The 23,271-nt window shown below is 52.6% G+C and overlaps 1 protein-coding gene across 1 annotated transcript; it reads left to right on the top strand.

Moving 5' to 3' along the window:
• Nucleotides 1-500: 500 nt before the first annotated feature.
• On the top strand, nucleotides 501-23,271 carry ECHDC3 (enoyl-CoA hydratase domain containing 3). Its single transcript, XM_032349773.1, has 5 exons — nucleotides 501-855; nucleotides 5,099-5,220; nucleotides 6,853-6,950; nucleotides 12,138-12,338; nucleotides 21,189-23,271. Exons 1-5 carry the CDS (start codon nucleotides 689-691, stop codon nucleotides 21,498-21,500), a joined length of 900 nt encoding a protein of 299 aa, XP_032205664.1. The 5' UTR covers nucleotides 501-688; the 3' UTR covers nucleotides 21,501-23,271.

Here is a 23,271-nt window from a genome sequence, read left to right as displayed (position 1 = left end):
CATTCTCGGCGTCGATGCAGAAAGAAACAAGCCCTTTCCCCGCCTCCCCTGAACTCAAACATTTGGTCCGCAGGTTTGGCGTATGCGCACCACCCCAGACTCCACCCCTCAGCCCCACGAGGGGGGGGGCGGGGCGGGGAGAGGGGGCGGGGGCGGGGCGGCGGGGGCGGGGCGGCGGGGGCGGGGCGGAGGGGGCGGGGCGGAGGGGGCGGGGCCTGGCGGCGCGGAGCCGGCAGCGCGGGCGGTGAGCAAGAGGCCCGACGGCGCCAAGGGCGGGATTCGCGGCGGGGCCTGAGGGCGTGGAGGGGAGCCGGTGGGGCGGGCGGAGGTGGTGGCGCAACGCAAGGAGGCGGGGCCGGGGCCGAGGCGCGGAGCGGCGGGGCGGAGCGGCGGGGCGCAGCGGCGGGGCGGAGCGGCGGGGCGGAGCGGCGGGGCGGAGCGGCGGGGCCGGGCGTCCGGAGGGACAGCGCGGAGGGGCGGGGCCGGGCGACGGGAAGGGGCGGGGCACGCTAAGGGGCGGGGCAGGGGAGGGTCTGGCCTGCGGGAGGAGACAAACCTAGACCTGGCGTGGGAGTTCCCGCTGGGTTTCCCGGGGCTGTTGCGACCCTCGGCTGCTGAGGGGCAGCGGCCCGGCTCGCACCCGCGACCCTTGGGGCGTCCGGCCCTCTGGGGCACGTCTCTGGCTGCCATGGCCGCTGCCGGCTTCCGGGCCTTCGGAGCAAAGGGGCCCGCCTGGCTCGGGCGAAGCGCGTGGGCCCAGCTCTCCGCCGGCTTCTGCAGCAGGGGTCCGGCCGGGGCCGCGCGGCCGGAGCTCCCGCCGCGACCCACCCGCGCGCGGCAGCAGGACGGCATCAGGTCAGCGGCGGGGCCGCGCGGGCGCCGGGCCCTTCCGGACCAGCCCACGGGCCTAGCGGGGCAGCTCCCGGCTGGGGGTGGGCGGCAGGGACCCGGGCAGAGATGGGCAGTCACCCCACGCGGAGGCCACCGGGGGCTCGGCCAGGGGCCAGCTATATCCGCTGGGGACACCGGTTTGTCCGTCTCGGCCAACGAACCCAGCCGCGGACACGGTGTTTCCCCAAGTCACTTGCCTGGGCACTGTAGCATTTCGGATCCTGCAGGACACACCAGAGAATTTCAAACGGGACAGCCTCGGAAGGCCCCAGCACTGCCCCTCAACCCCCGGGGCAACGGATCCGAGTCTTCAGTGGATTTTAGGCTCCGTGTGGGCAGCTCAGCAGGTGGCCACACCGCTGCTGTGGCCTTGAAAAATAGGTTCTGTGCTTCTCACAACCTTGACCTGGTTCCAATGCCAGGTTAGGCAAAGCCGAGCTGCTCCTTGGCCCTGCCCGGGGAGTACCCGAGTGGGGGCAGGTCAATATGAAGGACGAAGGGCACACTGTACTGAGCTCTGCCCTTGGGCTCAACAAGCCTAAAACCCTTAAAACAAAACAAAACAAAACAAAACAAGAAAACCAGTGCACAAACTGGAATTGGAGTAGCAAAGGTTAAAGGACCACTAGCCCCATCCAGGCCTCACCCTGTTGTTTCCCCGCCAGGGCAGGGGTGCAAAGAGAGGCCTACCCAGCCTGCTAAGTATTTAAAAGTCACAAATCAAACTAACAGCTAAATATGTTTTCTTCTCCTACTTTGAGAAGTGTGTCTTCATAGACCTGGAAGACCATGCTCGAATTTACAATCCTGAGGCTCCTAGGAGTCCCCCCAAAGCAGTGGCAAGCCAGCTTCTTGCTGGCCTGCAACTTTCTTTTCGTCCACCCTATGTTACCCCCTCTCACCTCTCCACCCCTCCTTCCTGCTGCTCTGCCAGGAGCTTGGCACACAGGTCTGCAGACACCCCATCCAGTGTGCCCAATTCTCTCTCTCTCACCTCCCTTCCTAGAAATAATTGTTCGTGGCCACCCCAGGGGCTTAAGGATGCCCCTCTGCAAAGCCAGAGAATTCCAGAGTCTCAGGTAACCACAGCAGGGTCTGGAAGGGGGTGGTGACTTCCAGGTGGGCATATCATTCTATACAGGTGGACACCTGGCTCATCTGGCAGGGCACAGCTGGAGCTGGGGTACCAGGGCCAGTACTGGGCCCAGGAAGGGCTCCTTGCTCATTGTCAAGGGTGCCCCTGCTTTTGCAAATCTGGTTCAGAACCCTGACATCTGGCACGGAGCCAGTGGACTGAAGGTCTGGGTAGTTCTCCGGAGCTAAACATGAGTCAGAAAGGGAGACAATGGGAAGAATCAATCTGACATAAATGCTCGGAATCAGTAAGAAGGAACCTCCGAATGCACCACAGAAGCAGTGGTATGTTAGGCATGAAGCTGGTGAGCTGGAACAACTCAGCCACACCTCAAGCATTCCTTTTCAGAGCTGTTCCTCTCAGCAGTGATAGTCATGGAGCAGGAATTGGAGTACTGTGCTAGGCACAGTACAGTTGCTACCCCTAATCCCTCTAGAGCCTGCGAGGTAGGTGACGGTGTCCCCATCCTACAGTGAGGAAAGGAGTTCAGAGAGGTGGCTTCTGGCTCAGCTGGGAGGAAGGAGAGCCAGGAGGCAGGGAAAGGTCCGTCTGCCTCCGAAGTTGTTTCCATTCTGCTGTCTAGCTCAGTGTCCTTGCCACTGAGGTTTAAAAGAGGTGGCAAACAAACTAACAAAACTACCTAGGTGAGATGAAAATTTCCAGGAGTTAGTGAAATTGGCTGTGAAAAATCAAAATGCTATTTGGGGTCATTAATTCGCTCAGCAGGTGTCTGTTGAGTGTCTGTGAACATGACAGGTGCCTCGCCTCATGAACGTTCTGGGGGTTTACAATGATGTGATGGGCTCCAGATAGCTCATTGGGGCCTCCCCAGGGCACATCTCTTGCCCTGCAAACAGAAATACTACACTTTTTGTCACATGCTCTGGCAGTGACCTCCCTCTTAGTGATTCCCTCTTCCGGTGGTCGTGTTGGTGAAGCTGTAGGTGCAGGGCATCACACGTTTCGACCCAAGATAGTCACTGGGAGAATTCAGACTGCTAAGATTCTTAGCAGGTCTTATCAGTCAGTTTTGACGGCCAGTTCAAAAGGGAAGAAATAGCAGTCTAAGAAGGCTTTCCGTTTCTGGCTTGAGCAACTGAGTGGTAGCATTAAGATGAAGGGAGTTGGGGACGATGCCCCAGGATAGTCCAGGAGACATGGGAATGAACTTGTAGAGTAGACCTGGAGCTCAGGACAGAAATTTGGGTGAGGGCAAAGGTTGGGGGTCATTAGCATAGTAGTGCCAGGCGAAGCCAAGTCCATGGTCAGGTTGCCTTGGAAGAGCATGGAACAAAAGGTGGTGGGGGAAGCTCTGAGAATCACGTAGGGGTGAGCAGAAGGCAAGGAGCGCCCTGAAGGAGAGGAGGACAGGCTAGAGAAGCATCAAGACAGGAGACAGGGATGGGCGCCTGGGTTGCTCAGTGGGTAAAAGCCTCTGCCTTCAGCTCAGGTCATGATCCCAGGGTCCTGGGATCGAGTCCCGCATCGGGCTCTCTGCTCAGCGGGGAGCCTGCTTCCTCCTCGCTCTCTCTCTGCCTGCCTCTCTGCCTACTTGTGATCTCTCTCTGTCAAATAAATAAAATCTTAAAAAAAAAAAAAAAAGACAGGAGACAGAAGGAAAGTGTGATCCCAATGGCCACTGGACTTGTTCTGACAAGGAGGAGATTCTGGGCGAGGACAGATTGAGCGGAGTAGCAGGAACAGAAGCCTGGCTGGTCTGGGTCGAGAAGTGAACTCAGCAGTTCAGAGCACTCTGACAGGGTGTGCAACGCGCAAGCCATGGGGTTAATGGGCCACATATGACCAGATGCTGCCGAGCAGCAAGAGGATCTGGGCGCTGGCATCTTTCTGCATGATTTTGCCCAAGGCCTTAGAATTTAATTTAAGCATATGTCACTGATGGGATGGCAGCTCTGAGACTTGCTACAGAAAGCACACTCATTATCTTACTGGAAGGTTCGTGGACACTTCTTTTATGACACCCCAGAATGCGGGTTTCACTGCGTATCTGCCTATCAGCCGCTAGTCATTCTTAGCACCCAGGAGGAAACGGGACTGTCACAGCCGTCTGAAGATGGCAGCAAAGCCAGAACGGTGTCCCAAAGAAAATGGGTACTTGTATAGCGCTGGAATAAAGTCACTCACCGGAGTGGTTTTCCAGAAGCTGGTGGCTTCTGGAGTTTAGGAGGGCGAGTTTAGGAGGATCCAGGCTGACACACAGCAGGAGTATCAGATCCAGAGAAAGAGCGAGAATGGCAGAAAACCTGGAGGTGGGGACAGAAGGGAAACAGATGCAACGTGCAGAACAGTAGCCTGGGGTCTGGTTCCCGCCCGTTCCATGTAACCGCACAAAGAGACATTCCTGTGTACAGGCAGCCCGATGACGATATAGTGAGATGTTGGCATGCCCGCTCCTAGTCAGAGGACATGTCCCGAAAGAGCCCCCTTGCTGTCCGCTCCTTCCTTCTGCTCTTCACACATCACCTGTTCCCAGCGCAAATTATTCTGCAGAATTGCAGGATGCCGCTCGAGAAACATGGAAAGATGCTGTCATCGAGATGCACTGGCTGCTGTAACCATGCTGCCCCCTCAGTGGGGTGCATGTGAGGAGTTCTGGGGGTGTGTTTCCATTCTCGGCTCCGTCCCTGAACTTACTCTCTTGAAGAACAGCAGAGAGAAGTGGAAGGTAGCCACACGTGGCAGCTTCCTCGGGCTCCCGCTGTGGTCTCACAAGCCTCACAGCCTCTCGGGAGGTTTAGTGGTGGTTTCTGGAACTGCCATAACCTACCCTTTGCAGGGAGGAGGCCGTCATGTTTCTGACAGTAAACCTGGAGAAAAAGAGAAATCCAGGGAAAGGGGGTGGGAAGCCCAGTCCACATTTCGGGTAGTTTTGTTTTGCCTTAGCCATATATCTTGATAGTTGGCAGACCCTCTCAGTAGACCCTAAGCACCAAGGGTTCCCTTTCCTGGTGTTTTAAAAAGAGCCCCCAGGGTAAGAAAGGAGTCGGGGTCTTCCATTTGTTTTGCACGTGTACTTATAATTATACAGTGATTATAAAACGTTCTTCCCAGGAACATAGTCTTGAGTGATCCGAAGAAGAGGAACGCGCTGTCCTTAGCCATGCTGAAATCTCTGCAGAGTGACCTTCTTCACGAAGCCGAGAGCAAAGACCTAAGAGTCATCATCATTTCAGGTACTGACCGGATATCCGGCCTCAGTGTTCTATAGTGACCCGGAAGCAGCTTCTCAAAATTCTTTGGTCAACTGAGGCATTCCTTCCCCTCATGGGAGAATTGTTTCTGAAGCTCCTTTACAAGAACGTTATGAAAAAAACCCCGGGTAATTAGCAGTAGAAATTATAGGGAAGATTACCGTGCGGTGAGAATATGTCTTTTTCCATTTTGTCAGACGTGTCAGGAAACATTGCCACCCCTGGCTGTGCTGGTCTCCCCATCAAAGTCCGAGAACTGATGTCTTCATGGATCCGATCAGATGGGTTTAATTACTAAAGCTTTTGGCAGACTACCTAGCTGGTCAGGACGGGCTGCTGGGCAATTGACTGATTTGTCTTTTCCATTCTTACTAAGCTTTCAACCGAGATCTGTGGTCTTCTTCAAGGGTCCCAGGAAGCATGATCTATTTTGCTCATTTCTTTCCTTTTCTTTTTCCAGTAAGAACTTTTACCAGGTCGTCTGGTGACGACAGCAGCATAAATAACAGCCTGCCAGCATTGTAAAGCAACCACAGAAAACAGATGCTGCCCTATGATGCACTATTTTTTTAAAAAAAGTTAAAAAATCAGTGTTTCTGGAGGCAGATACTTAGAATGTTACTTTCTTCCCTGTGATTGAATATAAATTTTCATCTTTTTAAAAAATCTTTTAAATTTTATTTATTTATATATTTATTTATTTATGAGATAGGGCATGTTCCCGCACAAGCAAGGGGAGGGGCAGAGAAAGAGAATCTCAAGCAGACTTCACGCTCATCACGGAGCCTGACACAGGAATCGATCTCGTGACCCTGAGATCATGACCTGAGCTGAAATCAAGAGTCAGACACTTAACCAACTGAGCCCCCAAGGCGCCCTCAAATTTTCAACTTTTTATATGGCGAGGGGGAAAGAAATAGAGGAAATATTGTCCAGGAGCCATGGGGGTGTAAGCTGGGTGCAGTAAGCTGGGAGCTAACTCAGAGCCACGCAATTTTCTCACTGGCATGCCGGGAGTAACACCGTCTGTCCCAGCAGCCGCAGCCAAAGGGAAGAAGGAGAAGGTGCTACCAGCTGATGGGTGGTGGCCGTTTCGTCATTGTTGTTAAGGGCAACAGTATCAGTAGAACCACATCGTCCAATCCCTCGTAAAAATAAAGGGGCTGTCCTCACACTCCGACCTTCCTGATCCCCACCTGTGTGGGTGGCCGCGATCTGGGGACTGAAGAACAGGGACACTGTGGGAGGCAGGGTGGATTTGATGCGCCCAAATGAGTCTATACAGTCAGGCTGGGCCAAGTCCAGACACAGAAGTGTTAAACCGGAGGGATAATTCTGGAAGGAGGACATTTACTTGTTGGCATGGCACGTTTTCGCTGGTTCCACCACAGACCTTCGAGAACCCATGCCTCACCTTACTTTGTCACCACAAAACCCTGGCTGTCACTTTGCAAGCAAAATAGAATTATTCTATCAAATCTGAGCCATCAACTCAACGTGTCCACGGCATTAGCACGATTGCTGTTAGGTTACCCGGGAGGTAAGTAAGGGAATGTTCAAGCCCTGGCTGCTCACTTCTCTTTCTTTTCTTTTCTTTACTGGAAACATGTGCAGCTGAGGGGCCCGTGTTTTCTTCTGGGCATGATTTAAAGGAACTGACGGATGAGCGAAGCCCAGATTATCATGCTGAAGTGTTTCAGACCTGTTCTGAGGTAAGCCGGGCTGAGGGGCGACATCACAGCCCAAAAATGAGAGCCACGTGAAATACTGAATGATGCTTCCCGTGGACACCCAAGGCTTTCTCTCTGAGACCGAGTCCCTGCAGACTGGTCATTGGCCCATCCTTCAACCAGGTCACTATTTGGTTTCGATTTTCAAGTGGGCACTGTTGGCAAGTGATCTTGTTACCTGCCGGAGAAAGGTCGATACAGGCTGGTGCTGACTGTGGCCGCGTCCAGGACCGTGGGGGTGTGTCTTGGTAGACACGTCTCAAGTCAGAGGGTGGGTGTGAACATCTGTAGAGGGGAAGGGCCCAAGATCAGTGTAATTTTTAAAAAATTTTAAACTAAAACAACTCTGTTAATGGCAGAGAGAGAATATTTGTGAATGGAATAGCCATAATGATTTTAAAGATTATTTTCAAACCCTTCTTCCGACCAACCTTTGTAATCACTACCTCCAAGTGGAAAATGAACCTCTTCACGTTTACTTCTCGTGGTCTGTGTCTTTAACCATACGAAGGAGAGAAACTGCCAGCAGAGAGGAGGAAGAGGAACAAAAGGCTTGCGAAGATTATAATCATACCGAGTCCACCCCCGGATAATGAGAAACCGAATACAGCCCACAACTTCAGGTCATGCTTCGCTTGTTTCATAACTCGTTATTGAGCACTACTGTATGCACAGTACGTGCCAGGCACTGAGGGAAATAGAAGGAAAAACAAACCTCCTGCCAAACTGAAACTGGAAATATAGGTGAGAAGCAAGACAGAACACAGCGTCAGGGGTGCCTGGGTGCCGCAGTCCATTAAGCAACTGACTCTGGGTTTCGGCTCCGCTAGTGGTTGTGAGCTCAAGTCCCATGTCGGGTACTACGATGAGTGTGGAGCCTACTTGAGATTCTCTCTCCCTTGCCCTCTGCCCCCACCATGCTCTATGTATTTTACAAATAAATAAATAAATCTTTAAAAGCTCTCTTAAATAAACCAATCTTAAAAAAAAAAAAAAGAAAAGATCGAAAGCAGTTTCATAACCTGACCCTAAAATTACTTCACCGGATATTTCATTCATTCATGGACTTGCTCACGTATTTGGTCGTTAACGATCCAACAAGTATTTCACGATATGTTCTCTACAGACAAGACAGAGGCGCGTACCAGGGAGGCTGGCGGGAAAGTGACTGAGGTGCCTTCTCGGCCACCATTTGTTTCCCTTGCCCTTCCAGAATGCCGTACGGAGAGCCCGTTAAGAGTTTTCTCATGTCGACAAGCCAGGAAAGCAGTTGACTTGAGGCTTTACAGAGACGCAGAAGCAGCCCAGAGCTAAGGCTTCGGTGTTTTGTTCCATACCAGTGATGTTTATGTAATGTTCTGCTCCGGTGTTTAGCACGGCGCTTTAGAAGTGATTCCTCTACAATATCCACTGTGTTTGGCTAAAACAGAAAAGCATGAAAGAGAACCACTACAGCCCTTCCCTCCTCCCTCAAGGGCCTGCTTCTATCACTCTGCCATGGTGTCTTCACGAACTGAGATCCCAACGGGTTAGCCAGAGGGCCACAGGGGAGCCCAGCGCTGCTTCAGAGGAGAAAGGCCAGATTTCATGGATGCTGGCAACCCCTGGATGCCTCGGGCTCACTGAAAAAGACAAGAGTGCATAAATGGGATCCTGTCCTAACGGAGATCGGAGTGGAAGTGCCCTGATTTCTTAAATACTTCTAAGAAAATCACAATGTCCTGGACAAATAGGAGCACCATGAACTTGGAAGATTTCCGTTTCCAAATGTGATCAACGGACAGATTGGGACAGAATGAGCTAGAGATTTCACTGTTCTGTTCATGCACGAGAAAATGCAGGTTTAGAGAGGAAGATGGAGATTCCTGACTTGGCTCAGGATCTAAACTGTAGCAGATTCCTTGCAGACGCCAAGTGCCACCGTAATTGTTAATTATTTACAAACCAGGAATAGGGTAAATGGAGAAGTAGAAAAAATCGTGGCTATGAAAGAGCAAAAGGAACCCTTTGTGGAGCTGACCCGAAACATTTCCCTGGAGACCCACTCCGTGTGTGTCTGTTCTTTTGTCCTGTTGAAGACTAGGTGGAAACCTTAGTCCAGGAAGAGAGTCTTCTCTTTCTGCTCGGCCTCACCGCTGAAATGGTGATGGGACGAGGCTGCTCCCAGAGCCCGCAGTCACGCTACTGAGTGAGGCTAAGCTGCAGTTACACTGATGTCTCATTTGGAGAAGGCAGAGAACCCAGGAAAAAGACTTAGTTCAGGAAGGGAAACTAGGAGGGAAAATCATTTCTTGACGACCAAGGGACTGGCTGCCTCAGCTGATTTGTTATCTAGTTTCTCTTTGTCTTTTCTGTATTGCTAACTTTATTTGAAGTATGTTTTGGGGGCATGCGGGTGGCTCAGTCGGTTAGGGGTCTGACTCTTGATTTCTGCTGTGGTTGTGATCTCAGGGTTGTGGGATCAAGCCCCATGTAGGGCTCCTCGCTCACCAGGGAGTCTGCTGGAGAATCTCTGTCTCCCTAACCTCCTGTCCCCACCATGCGGGTGCACATGTGTGCGTGCACACTCTCTCTCAAATAATCTTGAAAAAATAGAAAAATTTAAGAAATAAAAGACATTTTGGGGGTATCTGGTTGGCTCAGTCAGTAGAGCATGTGACTTGATCTCAGGGTCATGAGTTCAAGCCTCATGTTGGGCATGGAGCCTTCTTAAAAAAAAGTTACCAAAAATATGTTTTAATTATACAAATAATAAACATGGGAAATTTTGAAAACCCAGAAAAAGAGAAGGCAGGAAAACAAACTGCTGATACTAGACCATGATCATACCACCCAGAGAGAATGCTAATATTCAGCAGATTTCTTTCAAACCTTTTCCCACATAAACCTATTTGTCTGAGTAATCATACATAGGGGCAATTATGCTGCATAACTGTATAATGTGATTATAACACTGAATGCTTAACCATGTGCCACATACTGTTTTGAATACTTTAGACATTTATAGAATTCTCATGTTCTAGAAGATTGGTACTATTCTTGTGCCCATTATTATACCCATATGTGAATACCAGGGGATAGCCAGTGGGTAAGCAGCAGACTGGGCATCAGACCCCAGGAGCCTGGCTCCAGCCCACTATGCAAGGTCAGACCATGCTGCTCTGTCTGGTGGAAAATCTCATAATGGGAACACAGTGTTCCATTAAGTGGACAATTAGTTTACATAGTCACTTTTCTTATTTATTTATTTGTTTGTTTATTATTTTTTAAAAAATTATTTATTTGAGAGGGAGAGAGAGAGAGAGAAAGACAGCGAGAGAAAGAAAGCACAAGCAAGGGGTAGAGGGAGAAGCTGGCTCCCCGCCGAGCAGAGAGCCTGATGCGGGGCTCGATCCCAGGACCCTGGGATCATGATCTGAGCTGAAGGCAGAGGCTTAACTGACTGAGACACCCAAGAGCTCCTTCTTATTTATTTTTATATATTCATTACTTATTAGTTTTTCACCATTATAAAATAAATTTTTAACATACCTTTTTACCCTATTTTAGGATTATTCCTTAGAAATGTTCCCTGGATGAAAAGCACAAATATTTTTAATATTTTGGGGATCTACTCTCAGTATTTTCCCACCAGGTTGTACAGAATCTTAGTGCTTCGTAGCTGGCACACAGGAGACCCAGACTGTTCGACGCTAATTGCAGCCAAGTGACTTCCATAAGTAACCAGCTCATTAGGTGACAGATGACACTCAGAGTCAAAAAAAATCTTTCTTTGCTGCAAGACGCTACAAGTTCTTGAGCAAGAGTTCTTCCCCTTCAGTCACTGACCACACTCGTCCTCGCCTAGAGTTCTCAGAGCCCCTACATCCGTGAGCCGTTTGGGGTGTGGATCTGCACACGTGCATTCTTCTGAGGAGAAAGTCAGTAGCGTTTCTCAGATTCTCACAAGGTGACCCCTAAGAAAGTCCAAACCACTATTATAGAACATGATGTCATATCCCTAAATATATTATTATTTTATAGTAAAGCTGCCCAGTAGAACATGTTTGTGAATGCAGAAGGCTGAGTTCCTTGGACAAAACCTTCAAGGAGGGGCGCCTGGGTGGCTCAGTGGATTAAGCCGCTGCCTTCGGCTCAGGTCATGATCTCAGGGTCCTGGGATCGAGTCCCGCATCGGGCTCTCTGCTCGGCAGGGAGCCTGCTTCTCTCTCTCTCTCTCTCTGCCTGCCTCTCCATCTACTTGTGATTTCTCTCTGTCAAATAAATAAATAAAATCTTTAAAAAAAAAAAACCTTCAAGGAAAGTCATTTTCTCAGAGTGGCCGCCCTAGGAAACGAACCCAGATGTAGCAGCTCCTTCCCGCCTGCGCTCCTTCCCTGCCAGGGTTCAAAGTGCAACTGTGTATAGGTCCAAGTTACCATAGCGACACAGTCTGTTTTGTGTGGCATAAAAAAAAAAAAAAAATGGAGAAATCAACCAAGGTATTTGGTAAGCTGCAAAAATAAGTTCCAGAAATTTATGGAGTGGGGGAGGGGTCGCGCGAGCCAGTTTGGGGCTCCTCTCTGTGCCAGGGGCCCTGTTTAGGGAATTTTGTTTGTTTTGATCCTGACAGGGCTCCCCCCCCCCCATTATAAAGGAACTGAGAGAACATTCAGGGCCGAAGTAATTGGCGAAGTAATTTTTCTTCCAGCTTCATTTTTCAAGGAAGTAGCAAATACCAGTTTAGACTCGCAGCGGGCGTGCTCCATGCAGGCGCGGTTGCCCAGAGAGCAGAATCAGCTCTGTGCTTCATGGGGGGCTGCTGGGGACGTGGTCAGAGGGGACCGCGACCTCACCGAGGGTCCTGCCGGGTGTAGAAGGACCAGGGCTGTGCCATCAGCCGGACGCAGGTTCAAATCTCCCCGCCTGGGCGAGTTCCTTCCCCGCTGAGCTTTCCGGCCCTGGTTGTCACCTACTGTCCCCTCCTCCCCTGGGTCTCCGGAAGACCGAACAGGTGGTATTTGATGCCAGGTTAGTTCTCTTCAGGCTTCCTTTCACCCTTTCTTTCCGAGACTCTGATCAAAGGCATAGGGGACATGCTCTGGGAAGGGTGAAGTCACAGAAAATCGTCCGCATGCGTGTTGCATTTTGCTTTCGGCCGGAAATGAAGTCGTGGGTTTGCCCTTTCAGGTCATGCTGCTGATCCAGAAGCTCCCAGTTCCCGTCATTGCCATGGTGAACGGCTTGGCCACCGCGGCCGGCTGCCAGCTCGTTGCCAGCTGTGACATTGCCGTGGCGAGCGACAAGTCCTCTTTCGCCACCCCTGGGGTGAACATCGGGCTCTTCTGCTCCACCCCTGGGGTGGCCCTGGGGAGAGCGGTGCCGAGGAAGGTAACTGAACGCCCTGTGGGCCCTCCCCATGTGATCCCCCAGGGCACGGGGTGGTCGGTTCCAGAACTCACTGGTTACAAGGACTGGATCAGGACATTCCGCCCAGAGTGTGTGTGGTGGGCTGCGCTGCAGTGTCCCTTCTGAAGCCAAGTGTGGGGGCGGGGATGGCCGGCACCTGTTCCTCTGAGCTTCTCACTGCGTATCACCCTTGCGGGCCCCTCAGGACGACTAGTTAGGGTCCTGCTTTGTTTTGTTCGCACACGTTCTTGTCCCCTTACTGGCCCTGCCGTTGAAACTCAGTTTTGTTGGAACACCTGGGGGACCTAGGTCAGTATCAGGAGGCCAGGATGCTAGTGTCCCTGGCTTATTGTTTGCCAGCGATCTGTCTTGTTCCAGAAAGTACTGAAAAGAGCTGATTCCCTGAGTTATATCACATTTGCAATGGTTACATTTGAGGAGAAAGATGAGCCCGTGCTTGGCATATTAGATCTGCCCTGGAAGGAGCCACATTACATGAGGTGGTTGGTCGTTGCTAACCACGGTGAAGTCCACGTTCTTCGTTAAGCTCATTCTTCCTATCACATCATAAAATAGGATTTACTAAGGAGCTCTTAAGTGTAAACCAGGGGTTTCCCTATTCTAGAAAAAAATGCATCCTCATTCTCAACTAGAAATGTGTTTCCAGAAAGGGAGAGGTTGGCGAAGTTGTAGAGCGTAGGGAACCTAAAATGCTTTCTAGAATATATTATCCATTTTAACGTCAACTACAAAAATTAGCAGTTGCCCATATGCCTGAGGCACAGAAGAGATGAGACCCCAGGGAAATCAAGCGGCAGGAACAAGAAGTTTAGGGATGCGTTCCTTTCCTTTATGGTGCCTCATTAGTTTTTACAGAAACGTGTATTTGTGAGAAAGGTCTGAAGGCAGAGTGTGCGAGCACACACCCTCAGGAACAGCGGCTGAAAGTGGGCAAAGGTGAGCTGTCAGACATAACAGCTTGCCAAAAGGTTTGCAGACTAAGCGGGTTTCGTCCTGTCAGGAGACAAGTTCACTTTAAATGCATGTACGGTAATTCAGCAAATACTTCTTAAGTCTCTCCTCTGTGCCAAGTACATGAAATCGAAGTGCATCTCAAGTAGATTGTCGGAGCTTGTTGACACACTGCCATACAATTGTGCAGATCAAGTCACGAGGCCTGTCGCGTCATCAGCAGGTGGACAGGTTGCCCCATCAGCAGGTGTTCATCTTCCTTAACACCTGATGTTCTGGAAGGGTCCACAGTGAAGCACCCAAACCTTTGTATCAGCCCTGCTGTTAGGATAAGAACCCATTCTTTCTTAACACAAACAAACTTTTCCCATCGAGGCTTACAATGGAGTCCTAGAAATGTAAACATTGTTATCACATTTGTCAAATTTTAAAAGAGTTTTTGAGAAGAGAAAAAAACCACATGTGACACACACAGGCCTTAAGTTTCCAGGAAGCCCGGTGCTCAGAACCACCCTGCATAACTACTTGGCGTGACAGATGAAGGGGCAGGACATGGCAAGAACAAAAGTAGCTCTGACTTCCCCTGGGTAGTTTTGGCAAGGGCCAGGCCTGCTGAGAATATGTGGGCAGAGTCTCCAGTATCGTCCCCACTCAGCTCCTTGATCTGTGCTCCTTGTGATCTGACCCCCCGGGTTTTTTCCCAGTTAGCAGTCTGAAAGTGGTTCAGAGCTATCTGTAGATATCTTTGCCTGTTGGGTTCATTACTCCACAGAGGCGTGAAGGGGATACACAGTTTGGGGTCAACACTCATGATCTGAAATCACAATACTGATAAAGGGAACTCAGTGGGAAGAAGTCTGTCAGAACCTAGGGCCTTTGCCAGGTTGCTCGATCTTCAGATCTCGCCTGTGCCGCCCCCTGGAGGAGGCAAGTAGGAATTCATAAAAATATAAACCTAAACAGAAACACCCCTTCCTGCAGTCATTGCTTGATTGCCCCCCTATGAACACATCCATACACAGGCCCGTGGGCTTCGGTGGGTGGGGGGCACACGTTTCCTCTGCGTGTAGCCACAGGGAAGCAAGGAAGTGCTTTTGCAAACTTGCCGGCCCTGGGAGCTCTACCCTTTCTGCCCCAGCTAGAGCCATGGGTGTGGGTCACCAGTGCCCTCTGCTGGTCACCGTGGGAAATGGCTCAGCAGTGCTGGAGGTGGAGAGGGGAGGTTTCTCCGCGGGGAGCAGAGTGATGGAGTGCAGCCCTTGTGTTCAAGCCAGACTGAGCCCGGGCATGAATAATTTTCCACATTTGTAAACCGTCTCTCTCCTCTGGCATGAGTTAAATAATGCATCTTCATTGCATCTTCTAAACACTGCCTGCTGCAGCTGCTCCCCTCCCCAGCCCGAGCGGACCCTCAAGCAGCTGGTATCCCGGGGGAGCATGGGAAAATCCGAGCCCCCACTCCTCCAGCCCATCACTTCTCTGTGGTGGGAACGCTGGCTTCCATCTAGTTGCCTGGGGTCTCTGTGGAAACTTTGGGTATTTGTGGAATCGGATTTCCTCAAATCTCATTAGAACAGCGTAGAACTGGGCACCTGGGGGCTCAGTGGGTTGAGCCTCTGCCTTCCATATAGGTCATGATCTCAGGGTCCTGGGATCAAGCCCCACATCGGGCTCTCTGCTCAGCCGGGAGCCTGCTTCCCCCTCTCTCTCTGCCTGCCTCTCTGCCTACTTGTGATCTCTGTCAAATAAATAAACAAAATCTTAAAAAAAAAAAAAAAAAAGACAAAGAAAAAAGAACAGAGTGAAACTTCCAAGCTGGAAAGAGTGTTAACGTCTTGCTACTCAGCCTGGTTTGGAGACCACCAGAGAGCCTGAGAAATGCAGGGTCCCAGCCGTCCAGACCGACCACATCAGAATCTGGACTTGAACAGAGAACTGCATGGCCATTGGTCTCCATGGCTTTGAGACCATGTACTTCAACCCCTGATTTACAAAAGGGTTTGAGGGGCAATTCAGGGGCTTACCTGATATCTCCCAGCAACCAAACCTGCCTTGTGACTCCCAGCTCTTACTGCATCGCCAGCCAGTTCTTACCATAGGTGTGACTCGAGGGGCCCCCAAGACCCCTCTGCTTTAAAGAATCACCCCCTTTCAGGGCTGTGATACCTAATAGCCAATCAGAGTCATACAAATGTACAGTTGCAATAGGCGTGTTTTTATCATCAGTGCATTTATTAGGTGCCGACTGAGTGCCCAGCAGGGTAGCGTTAGCTACACACTTACTGTCTCTCATCTCCGCAATCCCACAGGAGGACGGAAGGCTCAGTCCCACCTTCAGATGAGGAAATAGACTCAGAGGGCTTAAGTTGCATGCTTAAGATTTTGTGGTTCGGAAGTGGCCCACCTGAGATTGGAACTTGGGGGACCCACTCCAGACCCAAATTTTGCTGCTCCCGGGGTTTGCCTTGGCCTCAGGTGCTGTTGTTTTTAATGCAAGTGCCCCAGGAAGAGGAAGTGTGAAACCCCCAGCTTGTTACGGGGACCCAAGAAGTGCCGTCATAAAAGGCAGCTTGAATTGATGAAGGAAACGGATGAGAGAAGGTGCTTTCTCTCTCATCTGAAGCAAAGATGGTGCCGATTAGCTAGAGAATAAACAGGCTTTCTTTTCTTTAGAGAATACAGCTCTGTTATTCAACCCGCCTGGGTAAAATCTCTGTAAATCAGTATGAGCCCAGGAAGCAGATGAGAAAACCAAGGCCCAAAGAAGAGGATGAACCAAGCGGGGATGCTGACCTTCCTCCCATCAAGACGTCCTTCAAGGGTAGCCTGAATCCCTTTAAGACCTCCCTGGCCTCCGGGAATGAAAGGAACGGAAGCGCCCGGGAGAGCGTGCCCATGCCTGGTCGAGGTGGACCGCGGCGCACCTGTCTCGGGGCTGCCCCGGGCCAGCGATGCCTCCCTCAGGAAGAGCCGCAGGGGCCCTCCTCCCGGTTCCCATCTAGTCACACGCATCCGTCGTTCGCTAGAAGGAAGCCACTCAGCCAGCCGCCTCTCCACCATCCTGGCTCTTCACCTGTTCTCTTGACTTCTTTGCTTTTGAAAACTGGCTTTGCCGGGACACCTCCTGGGAGGTGACATGTCTGTGGTGCTGCCTGGGTGTGAGGAGGGACAGAGAAGCAGAGCCCGCGTGCCCGACTCCAAGCCCCGGGACCACACCGAGGCCACCCAGATTGGGTTCCAAAGCACGGTGAGGGTTGGAGCACCAGGCCCTCCTCGTGACCCCTCGTGATCCCTCTTCATGGGACAGTCTGTCACTTTCCATCAAGTGGGAGAGAGGGTGGGGACATAAGTGAACTCACTACCGTTGAACAAATCGGTTGTTTTTTTGTTTTTTGTTTTTTTACTGTGAGTCCGTGTAAGCGATAATAAAGGAAGTTGGCGCCCAGAAGTGAGGATGGATCCAGGAGTGGAGGGGACCCGTCCAGATGCTGTGGTCCCTTCACCTACCTGCAGGCAAGGCTGCCTTTAGAGCATTCCAGAAAGATGAGCGTCTTGCGTCTTTGACAGTATTTCCATGTGAGGTGATTTCTGAATTCAGCAGTTCTCATACCCACCGGAGGTGGTAGGAGAGGCCAGTGTAGGCGCCGTTTTATTTCTGAGTGTGCCGAGCTTGAACTTGGTGTGGACCCGTCAGAGGGTGGACTGATCTCTGATGGTCTCTCACGTTCTGACCATCTGTCTCTGTCCTCCGCTTGGTTGACTGATGGACTGAAAGGGAAAATATCTTCTGTCCAATGACAACCCTTCATGCTGTAGCTCAAGGTCACTTCCTTTTTGTGGATATTAGAGACCCTGAAATAATATTAGGAATCGTTTACCTAGAAGGCAATTTAAGAGATCATGTGTTCTCCCATGGGCAGAGCTGCCTGGGCCTGACAGACAGGGGTGCCGTATTCACTCCTCTCCGGGGTTTTAAATGTGTTTTTGGCATTACTTCAGAATTAAGACATAACAAAAACTCACAGTCTTCCTGTGTGTGTATTAGTCACCTTGGGCTGCTGTAGTACATGCCAGGGTCTGGGCGGCTGAAACAACAGAAATGTGCTCTCTCACAGTCCCAGAGGCTGGGCGTCGCAGCTCGCCGTGCCGGCAGAGGTGAAACCTACGAGCTCTCCTCCTGGCTTGGAGCTAGCCGCCTTCCTACTATGTCCTCATGTGGCGATGTGAGAGAGACATGAACACAGAGATCCCTAACTCTGCTCCTAAGGCCCCCAATCCTATGGAATCAGGGCCCTACCCAGCGACCTCAGTTAACCTTAATTCCTACCCCAAAGGCCCCAGCTCCAAATACAGTTGCACTGGGGCTCAGGACTGGCACATGTGCATTTTGGGGAGACACAGTTCAGTGCATAGCACAGCCCCGGATCCTTGGAGCTCTCCTCTGTAAGTCTTTGTGGGGTGAACGGATGCCCAGGAGAAGGTTGGCTCTGCTTGGGGTTCCTACTCACGGAACCCAGCCCCCAGCCTCAAACGCAGACTCGTGCCAGGTCCCTCGAGTGAGCAGAACCATCATAGTTCTTTCCCCCGGTTCACGTGTTGTTTCTGTCGCACTCCATGTGACTGTGAGCCCTGCGGTCCTTCGTTAGCTGCTCTTTGCCGCATCTCTGAGAGTCGTTCGTACACACGCAGGCCAGCTGGGGAAAGGGGACGAGAAGCGACGTGCCCAGCGGTCCCTTCGGGGAGCCACACTCTGCAGACAGGACAAGGTCCCTGCCCACACCCTGGCCCGTGTCCAGGCCTGCAGAAGCTTGGACTCCACAGGACTCACTCTGAAAACTTCTTGAGCTCTTGGGCCCTGGGCAGGGGCAGAATCTGAGCCAGACAGGAGCTCGGTCGGGGGTCGTGGAAGCAGGGGAAGGAGAACAGAGCCCAGGAGGCTCAGGAAGAGAGCGACACTCATGCAAGCATCCGGTGGAGGAAGGCATTGGCGAGGGGCCGTCCCACGGACAGATGATGACCCGGCCAGCAGGTAGGGACGGCCCGGGATGGATGAATGCCTGTCCGCTGAGCCCGCCACGGGAACACTGATGCTTTGATTGTAACGATTTCCTCCTTACGACTCTCCTAGCATTCACAGCTACTCGTTTTAAGACAACCTTGAGGTCATGACCTGAGCTGAAAGCAGAAGCTGGACACTCAACCGACCGTGCCCCCCAGGCACCTCTCATAACTACTCTTGGAAGGCTATTTGAGGTCTTGCCCATTGCTGTAAAGGGACTGCTGTAAAGCGATTGATGACTGTAAAGGGTCTGATGACTTGTCTTCGCCAGATTTGATTTTTAGTGTTGTTTTGGGGGCTGGCCACTGTCTGCTCTGTGGTCCCATGAATTTCAGGAGAGCCGCCTGCATGAATGGAAGACAAAAAGGCTGGAAGGTGCAGTAACCCTGCTTTCCCCTGGCTTCTGACTGGGGACCCCTCTGACATGTGCTTGTCAGGCAGCGACAGCAGACATTGTCCCGGCCCCTTCGTGTGACTCACTGGGTGTCTTCTGTGGGGTCTTTGCAGCCCTTCCCCCACAGGACCTGGCTTTGAACCTCCACGTTCAACCAGGGGCTTCTAAGAGGCTTTGGTGCCAGGATACTATTCCCGGTCAACTAATGCCCAGTCTCTGGGGTGACCCGCAGGCATAGACTGACCCACAGGCATCGCGTACCTGCTGCCTCCCACGTGCTGACATCACACGCCCCCAAACTGGACATGCTGGGATTTAGTCCACTGCCTAACCTTGCAGAGGGGAAGCCGGGGCCCAGCTTTACGTGCCCTAACCAGTGTGTTTCCCACCTGTCCCCACGATGGCAGGAGTCCCCGATCCCCGCCTTCTGACCCCTCCCTTTTTACCAAAGCTCCGCCCCTAGCTGCAACAGTCTAGCCTCATGATCTAGAAAAACCATCTAAGTCGGCGGTTCTCCCTGGGAGCAACACTGGCTCAGGGGGACATCTGGTAGTGCCGGGGGGGACGTCTGTGAGGGTCACAGCTTTGGGGTGGGACACAGAACTCCTGGCGTCTGGCAGATAGAGACCAGGGATGCTGATGAACATTCCGCAATTCACATGGCAATCCCGCACCACAAGATACGACCTGGCCCCCAATACACGACGGCACCAAGGCTGAGAAACCCAGTCCGTAGCATGATCTAAATGCTAATGACCCCCAAATTTTATCTCAGTCTAGTCCCCTTACCCACTACTGCAGAGGAGACCACCCATAACAGTGGCTCAAAGCAACAGCAGCAGGTTGTCGAGCTCATGAATCTACAATCCGGGCAGGGGTCCCCGAGGAAGCTTCTCGGCTGTGCAGTGTGTGTGGCCTCAGCTGGGGGAACGGAAGATGGGGTGAGCATCGTCTGAGTGTTTGCGGACCCCTGTGTCGGGCTGTTGGGCAGCCTCTTGGCGGGGATACCAGCTTGGTCACTGGAACACTTCGCACGGTCTCTCATGTGTCACAGACTTGCCCATACACCATGGCATCCAGGTTCCAAGACCAGGCGGCCCAAGCAGACGAGCCAGGTGGGAGCCGAGCCACCGCTCTGACCAAGCCTGCGAAGAACAGAAGCCTCCCCCAGCTGCCGTAACACCTGCTTTCACCCATCCACCCCTCCAAGCACGCATCAATACTTAGTAAGCCGCCTACTCTGTGCAAGAACTGAACGCAGAACTCAATGGAAGAGTTTTGAATAAACTCCATGATCTGGTGGCGTTCACCTGGCGATCACAATACACAAGGTCAACGTGTCAAGCACGCGGTGTGCTAAACGGCAGAAGCACAAAGGATGAAGACACAGCCGGAAAGGGGGGTGTGACCCCCAGGCTGACTAGCCTGGTCCGGGAGGACCGTGTGGACAAGAGGACACAGGAGCTGAGACCTGACGGGGACAAGGGCACCGGTCCTCAGGACGCCAGGGGATGGAGCATCGCAGGCTGAGGGGACACCAAGTACAAGCACCCCAAGGTGACAGCATGCCCAGGGCGCTCAAGGAGCGGCGGGGCTGCAGGGGGTGGGGGGAGTAGAGAGGCGCCTCCTCCCCACCCCCTGGCCCGTGCTCTGAGTCTCTGTGTGCGGCGGGAATCATAAATTTGAATCTCAAGAGGCCAGGCTTTGTGGAAAGAGAACTGAGGTGCAGTACAGGGCAGGCTATGGGACAGAGCAAACCACCGAGAGTAGGGAGCCTCTACCCTCGTTCTACAGGCCTGGAAAGTGTGGGGGGAGAGGGGTGGCCAGAGGGAGGCAGGCTCTTGTGTAAGTTACATCATGCCGGGATCCTGAGTCTGGTCCCTGGAAGGCATTTTCTTTCAAGCCCCCCGTCTCTGGTTTTAGGGGCTGCTCTTTCAGTCAGACTGTGGTGGTGGCATCTCTGAGCATGCTCCTCCTTCTGGAAAGTGGCCCCTCTGTCGGTCTGAGGCAGGCCTGGGGCTTCAGTTTTGGCTCCCTCCCATCAGATGTCCTGTACCTGGCCCTTGCAAGAGACAGAGGGGAGCCCCTGGCTTCGGGCGGTGCTGGGAAATCAGCGCTGGTGAAGGAGCCAGGGGAGGGCCTGACTCTCTGCCTTCACCGGGGAGGGGGCGAGTCGGGTCCTTCCCTGGGCACTTGCCTCCTCCTTGCTCTTGGAAAAGATCCAGCCCTGTCCCTGGCAGGAGTCTGGGTGTTGTAGACGTCGGGCCTGACGAGTGACGTGTTATTTGAGGAAGCAGATAACTGGGCTGAGGTGGTAGGGAAGTAGGCAGAGGGGAAGGGAGAGGGTGGTGCTTGGCCAGCTGGGGGTCACAGGGAACATGCCTGAGTAACACGCTTCCTCCCTCAGGTGGCCTTAGAAATGCTTTTCACCGGGGAGCCCATTTCTGCTCAGGAGGCCTTGTTCCACGGGCTGCTGAGCAAAGTCGTTCCCGAGGAGCAGCTGGAGGAAGAGACCATGAGAATCGCAAAGAAGATTGCCTCCTTGAGCCGTCCCGTGGTATCTCTGGGCAAGGCCACCTTCTATAAGCAGCTGCCCCAGGACCTTCGAACAGCCTACCACCTCACCTCCCAGACCATGGTGGACAACGTGGCCCTGAAGGATGGGCAGGAAGGAATCAAGGCCTTCATCCAGAAGAGAAAACCCATCTGGTTGCAGTGAGTGTTCTCCTCAGAGAAGCGGAGGAAGAGGGAACCTCCACTCCCTGCCTTCTGATGCCCAAACTCCTCTGCTGCCTCTTGACTGCATCGACAGCAGCCTGCTGTGTGGTCCCTGTGAAAAGCTGTGGTTTCCCGGGGGAGGGAAAAGGTGGAGAACAAATCAAGTGGAAGCCGGCCAGCACCTGTGCCAGCTGGCTGTGGTAGGGGGGAGCCTGGTCCTTGAGGTGATCCTTCAAGGATCCTTCAAGGACCCTAAGGATGAGGCTACACGGAGACACAGCAGGAGGCTGCCAACCGGGCTCCGCCTTCAGAAGTGTCCCCTGAGGTCGTTCTGGCTGCCTACTGAGGGCCAGATGTTTCCAGTCTCCACAAGACCTCCACACTGAAAATCTTGTTTCTACTGCTCAAAGGAAAAGGCTTTGGGATAATCTTCTATGATTTAAATAGATTAAATATTGAGAGGGACTGGTAATTTTAACTTTCCCCAGCCAGACTGCAGGGTGTCCGAGAAGAGAAAGGAAAAAAAAAAAAATCACTGTCCTCTTTTTGGTGAGCCTGTCCCTGGGGGGCGCACGCCAGGGGCCTGACATAATGAATGTCCCGGCCATCCGACATCCAATACCGGGACCCCGGGCTAAAGCTGAGGATGACAACATCAGGGAGAGGTGGGAGGGACACGGGACACGGGTTCTTCCCACCACACACCACCAGCTCCGCTCAGCTGCCGGGCAGAGCAGTGCCCCCGAGGAGGGAGCAGGTATGTGCACCAGGACCTGAACCTGCTCCTCTCCGGCTTTGGGTCCAGCCCCGCCCAAGACATGTTCCAGGTCTCTTGTCCTCAAGCTTTCACACAGGGCTTGGTTTTTGTTTTGTTTGGGTTCGGTTTTTGTTGTTGTTGTTTTTTAAAATCAATTTATTTCCCCTTGGAATAGAATGTGGACATGAATGTGGTCAGTCCCAAGGCTGAGACAGAGAAGTGTGGGGCTCTGCCCTGGGGCTCACACGCATTGCAATGGATGTCCCCAGTGTTTCCACAGGTTTCTATGGAGATGGACAATTTTTTGCTTTGCCAGAGTTTAGAAAGGTTAAAAAAAAAGAGAGAGAGCATCTTTTTGGAAAGGAGGAACTTGTTACTGAGATGCTGGTCGTGTGTAGAGGTCACCAGAGCTGCCATTGGCCGGACACCTGGGACAGGCCCGGGACCCTCTGTATATTCTCGTGTCACCCTGTGGCACAGGTGCTCCGATTATCACCCCCTACAGCTGAGTCGTTGAGGCCCCCATTGTGCTAGGTCCAACAGCTGCCCCTGGGTAGAGGGAGGGTCCCCAACTCTGCCTGAAAGAGCCATGGGTGCACCTTCCCCTGGCCACGCGGCCTGGTGAGGAGAGCCTGGGCCAGCCCCGAGGACATGACTCCCTGGCTCCGAGGCATCTTTCCAGAACGAAGGAGCAGACCACGTACTGCTGTGCCAGAACTCGACCAGTGCTCGGGGGACACTGGATCTGACTGCAGACCACAGCCAGAGTTTTCACTACGAAGCCGATGAAGAGTGGCTGCCGTCCTAGGCTAGATTGGGAAGGACGGGGCCGTCGTGGTCTGCTCAGAAACAGTGCTGGCCATGGGGCCCCTGCTGTGCCTTCCTGCCCAGGTGGCCTGACGGGGAAGTTCCCCCTTAATAGCCCCGTGATCACACAGTGTTGGGGAGAGGGTGTCACAAAGGCCCTGGACTTCGGAGAAAGTGGCAAAGCCTCCTCACGCACACATTTGGCAAA

Source organism: Mustela erminea, chromosome 6, assembly GCF_009829155.1.
Source record: "Mustela erminea isolate mMusErm1 chromosome 6, mMusErm1.Pri, whole genome shotgun sequence".
Lineage (NCBI taxonomy): Eukaryota > Metazoa > Chordata > Mammalia > Carnivora > Mustelidae > Mustela > Mustela erminea.
Note: the sequence above shows the minus strand (reverse complement) of the source record. Positions and strands in the feature narration are given on the sequence as shown.